The sequence below is a fragment of the Gossypium hirsutum genome, chromosome D07 (genome assembly GCF_007990345.1).
Source record: "Gossypium hirsutum isolate 1008001.06 chromosome D07, Gossypium_hirsutum_v2.1, whole genome shotgun sequence".
NCBI lineage: Eukaryota > Viridiplantae > Streptophyta > Magnoliopsida > Malvales > Malvaceae > Gossypium > Gossypium hirsutum.
In genome coordinates this window covers 25,965,486-25,969,617 of record NC_053443.1, presented here as the reverse complement: position 1 = coordinate 25,969,617, position 4,132 = coordinate 25,965,486, and the positions used below count along the sequence as shown (strand labels likewise).

The following is a 4,132-nucleotide window of genomic DNA, read 5'->3' as shown; positions in this document are numbered from 1 at the left end:
GTTTAGAAATTGGTCACCAATATTTTTGGTAGCCTTGTAGTTGTTTGGGTGACACCTTTCATTGAGTCAAGTCAACAACCACAACGTCTTTTAATCCCACCATTTAGAGAAACAAAAGGTACAAACGTTTCTGTACAAGTTAGAAAGAGAGATGGCACTGATTAGGAAAATCTACGATGGAACACCAAGAACATGCGTTTTGGCCAATGTCTCAAAACCCCAGAATCCCAAATCTGTATATTTAGTTCCCTTTAGATCAAATCTCAAAGGAAGTCTTTCTTGTTCTTGCGGATTGGTTTTGAAGAGCAATGGCAAGTTAGGAACAGTTAAGGTTGGGTCTTTTAAGGTTTCTGCTTCAATGGCAACAGCGGAGAAGCCATCAAGAGCATCAGAAATCGTGCTTCAACCAATTAATGAAATTTCGGGTACGGTCAAGTTGCCCGGTTCCAAATCACTCTCCAATCGGATTCTGCTTCTCGCTGCTCTATCTGAGGTATGCCGATTTCATTACTCTATGTGAAGTTAGTATATGCATTCCTTAATTACCTTCCCTTTTTAATGTTTGTTGGATATGTAGGGAACTACTGTGGTAGACAATTTGTTGAATAGTGACGATGTTCATCATATGCTTGTTGCTTTGGGAAAACTTGGGCTACATGTTGAACATGACAGTGAAAAGAAACGAGCCATTGTGCAAGGTTGTGGTGGTCATTTTCCAGCGGGGAAAGGGGAAGGTCAAGAAATTGAGCTTTCCCTTGGGAATGCTGGAACTGCAATGCGACCGCTTACTGCTGCTGTTACTGCTGCCGGTGGCAATTCAAGGTCTGTCTAATTATGATCCTTTTTAAAAGTGAATTGTAACCAATTTAATCATTTTATATGAAGTATTTACATATAATTCACAGAACCATCTTCTTATATGCTAATGCTCTTTGTTTTGTGCGTGTCTATTGAGATTTTAAGCTAATGCGTATATGTTACTCATCTTTTTAGGTACATACTTGATGGTGTACCTCGAATGAGAGAGAGACCTATTGGGGACTTAGTTACTGGTCTTAAGCAGCTGGGTGCAGATGTTGAGTGCACTCTTGGCACTAATTGTCCCCCTGTTCATATAAATGGAAAGGGTGGTCTTCCTGGGGGAAAGGTATGGCTCAGATTATTTCTGTTATGTTCCTGTGGTTTTATTTATATTGTTGCATAAACCTTTTTGCAAAAGGGCTTCCTTCAGAATTTGCTTTCCTGAGGTAGATTTGGGGAGCCACATAAGATTCCACTAGAAATGACTTTCCATTCCATTTCATTGTGCAATCAATACTATTTTAAGTTAAATTGTCAATCTCCATGCTTGTAAAACAATGCCCCACCTTTTGTTGATGTGCATAAGTCAATTAGGTTGTAATGCTGTCTTGTTAAATAAGGACATTGCAGTTGGAGAATGTTTTGGTTGGGATTTTTTGTTCTTTTGAATTTTGCTATGTCTAGAAGTTGCTTGTGAGGTCTTACTCTAATGTTGTTTTTTGAGTATACATGGAATGATGAACGTGTTAAACTGTTAGCATTAACCATTAATTTGGCTCGTGTTAAACTGTTAGCATTAACCATTAATTTGGCTCATATCGTCCTTCCGCCTTGATTCATACATGGTTTTAAATCATTGAGAATGCAGAAGGAGAGGGAAGGACATTTTCCTTTCTTTCTAACTATTCATTCCAGCAAATGCATCACATTCATTATTTCTTAAAAGTTTGAAAATTTTTACTTTTTGTGATATCTAAGCTGTGTTCTCTTGCTTCTTCAAACTTCTAGGCTCTGTGAAGGACAAAGGCTATATTTTCACTAAAATGAAAAGGAAAAAGACTATTGATTTAACTTCTGGATTTTGTTGCCAATATTCATATTAACTTCTAGCATGGCTCCTTTTGCAGGTGAAACTCTCAGGATCCATCAGTAGTCAATACTTGACTGCTTTACTCATGGCAGCTCCTTTAGCTCTTGGGGATGTGGAAATTGAGATAATTGATAAGTTAATTTCAATCCCTTATGTTGAAATGACTATAAAGTTGATGGAAAGGTTTGGGGTCACTGTGGAGCACACAGATAGCTGGGATCGATTTTTGATAAAAGGAGGTCAAAAGTACAAGTAGGTTTCTATGATGTCCACATGTTTGTAGCAGTACAATTTCATAGTCTGTTTGGACTAAAAATCATAAACTGATAAATCTTTCAGGTCTCCTGGAAATGCTTATGTTGAAGGTGATGCTTCAAGTGCTAGTTACTTCCTTGCTGGTGCAGCAGTCATTGGTGGCACTGTCACAGTAGAAGGATGTGGTACAAGTAGTTTACAGGTACTCTTTATCGTGAAGTCCATGAATGTTAATGCATTCCGAACCAAATTTAATCTTAGTTCCAGTATTTGTGGATGCATTTGCTTTTGATTACATACATCATCGCTTTATACCTTTCAAAAGGGCTTTTGAATTGCTTTGACTGTTATTGAGGTTGCTCTCATATCCTTTTTAATTGGATATCCAATTGATTTTTCCACCAGAGTTATCATTCTGCCTTGATGTCTTGCTACATCTGAAACTTAGCTCATGTATATTTCTTGGTTTTTCTTTTGATCAAGGGTGATGTAAAATTTGCTGAGGTTCTGGAGAAGATGGGTGCCAAAGTCACCTGGACTGAGAACAGCGTCACTGTTACCGGACCACCAAGAAATCCCTCTGGAAGGAAACACCTGTGTGCCATTGATGTTAACATGAACAAAATGCCAGATGTTGCCATGACTCTTGCTGTTGTTGCCCTTTATGCTGATGGTCCCACTGCCATAAGAGATGGTATGGTCTTGCTTTTTATTTCTCCAAGATACTGTGCACATGTTTTAGTACACATGAATAACAATCTTTGTTAATTTGAAACTTCACCCTCAAAAAGCCTTAGGATTAAAAGAGATCTGTACCTTTTCATTTTAGTTAGTTCCGAGCACAAGCAATTTGTTGTTCTAGTTTATTTTGCTTTTGAAATATGCTTTTTATCTTTTTCTTCTGGACTAAAGACTATCGACTGCCTTTATGCCATTCTTTTATTTGTAACATGTTCCATGATTTCTATTCAGTGGCAAGTTGGAGGGTTAAAGAGACTGAAAGGATGATTGCCATATGCACAGAACTGAGGAAGGTAGATTCTAGCATTTCGCTTACAGAATTCTTTTAGACTGTGTTAGTTTGGCAGCTGTACTTCCTTACTACATTGTGTGGTTTAATACTGTAGCTCGGAGCAACAGTTGAAGAAGGACTGGATTATTGTGTGATCACTCCCCCGGAGAAACTAAATGTGACAGCAGTTGATACTTATGATGACCATCGAATGGCCATGGCTTTCTCGCTTGCTGCCTGTGGCGAAGTTCCAGTTACCATCAAGGATCCTGGTTGCACACGGAAAACCTTCCCCGACTATTTTGAAGTTCTGGAGAGGGTTACAAAGCATTAAACACGTCTTATAGTGGAGGATATGTTGCCAGTGTCTAAAATCATAGACCGAAAGCAGTTGAACCTTGTTCTTGAGATCTGCTTTGTATTCTTGGAGAATCTGGAGTTGGTTATTTTCTTTCTAGTTTTGATGACTTAGTATCTGATCCCTGTCCTGAAGACTGTTATATTAAGCAATACGGTTCTATAGAGGATTGATTCTTTTTGAGAAATGCTTAGCACCTGATAATGATATTTCACATTTATTTTCTTCATCTCCAAAATGGAAAAGAGAAAGGCCTGCCAGTGCCACATTAGATACTGTTCTTCCACTTGCATGGAAACAGAAAATCTATTCTATACCTATACCTTAAAAAAAAAAAAAATCCCCAAAGAACACCTATCCAGATAAATATTTTTTCTTATTTTTTAGTGGCACCAAGGTATTTCTTTTTTCAAATTTATTGTTTTTTAATTTTAGATTTACATCTATACAGTTTATAAACTTACCTTCCTTTTGTTGACATTACAGAAAAGTGATTAAATCATGGTTAAATTTCAATTTTGGGTTTTGTATGGTTAAATTTACAATTTATTGACATGTGACCCTCAATGGATTCTCTCTCCTCTTTTTGTATTATAAAAAAGTGGTTTAATTTAGG

General features: G+C 37.3%; 1 protein-coding gene across 1 annotated transcript; it reads left to right on the top strand.

Moving 5' to 3' along the window:
* Window positions 1-3,745, top strand: LOC107954572 (3-phosphoshikimate 1-carboxyvinyltransferase 2). Its single transcript, XM_016890169.2, has 8 exons — window positions 1-493; window positions 578-822; window positions 994-1,147; window positions 1,929-2,143; window positions 2,231-2,348; window positions 2,630-2,840; window positions 3,119-3,180; window positions 3,274-3,745. Exons 1-8 carry the CDS (start codon window positions 152-154, stop codon window positions 3,490-3,492), a joined length of 1,566 nt encoding a protein of 521 aa, XP_016745658.1. The 5' UTR covers window positions 1-151; the 3' UTR covers window positions 3,493-3,745.
* Window positions 3,746-4,132: the final 387 nt, after the last annotated feature.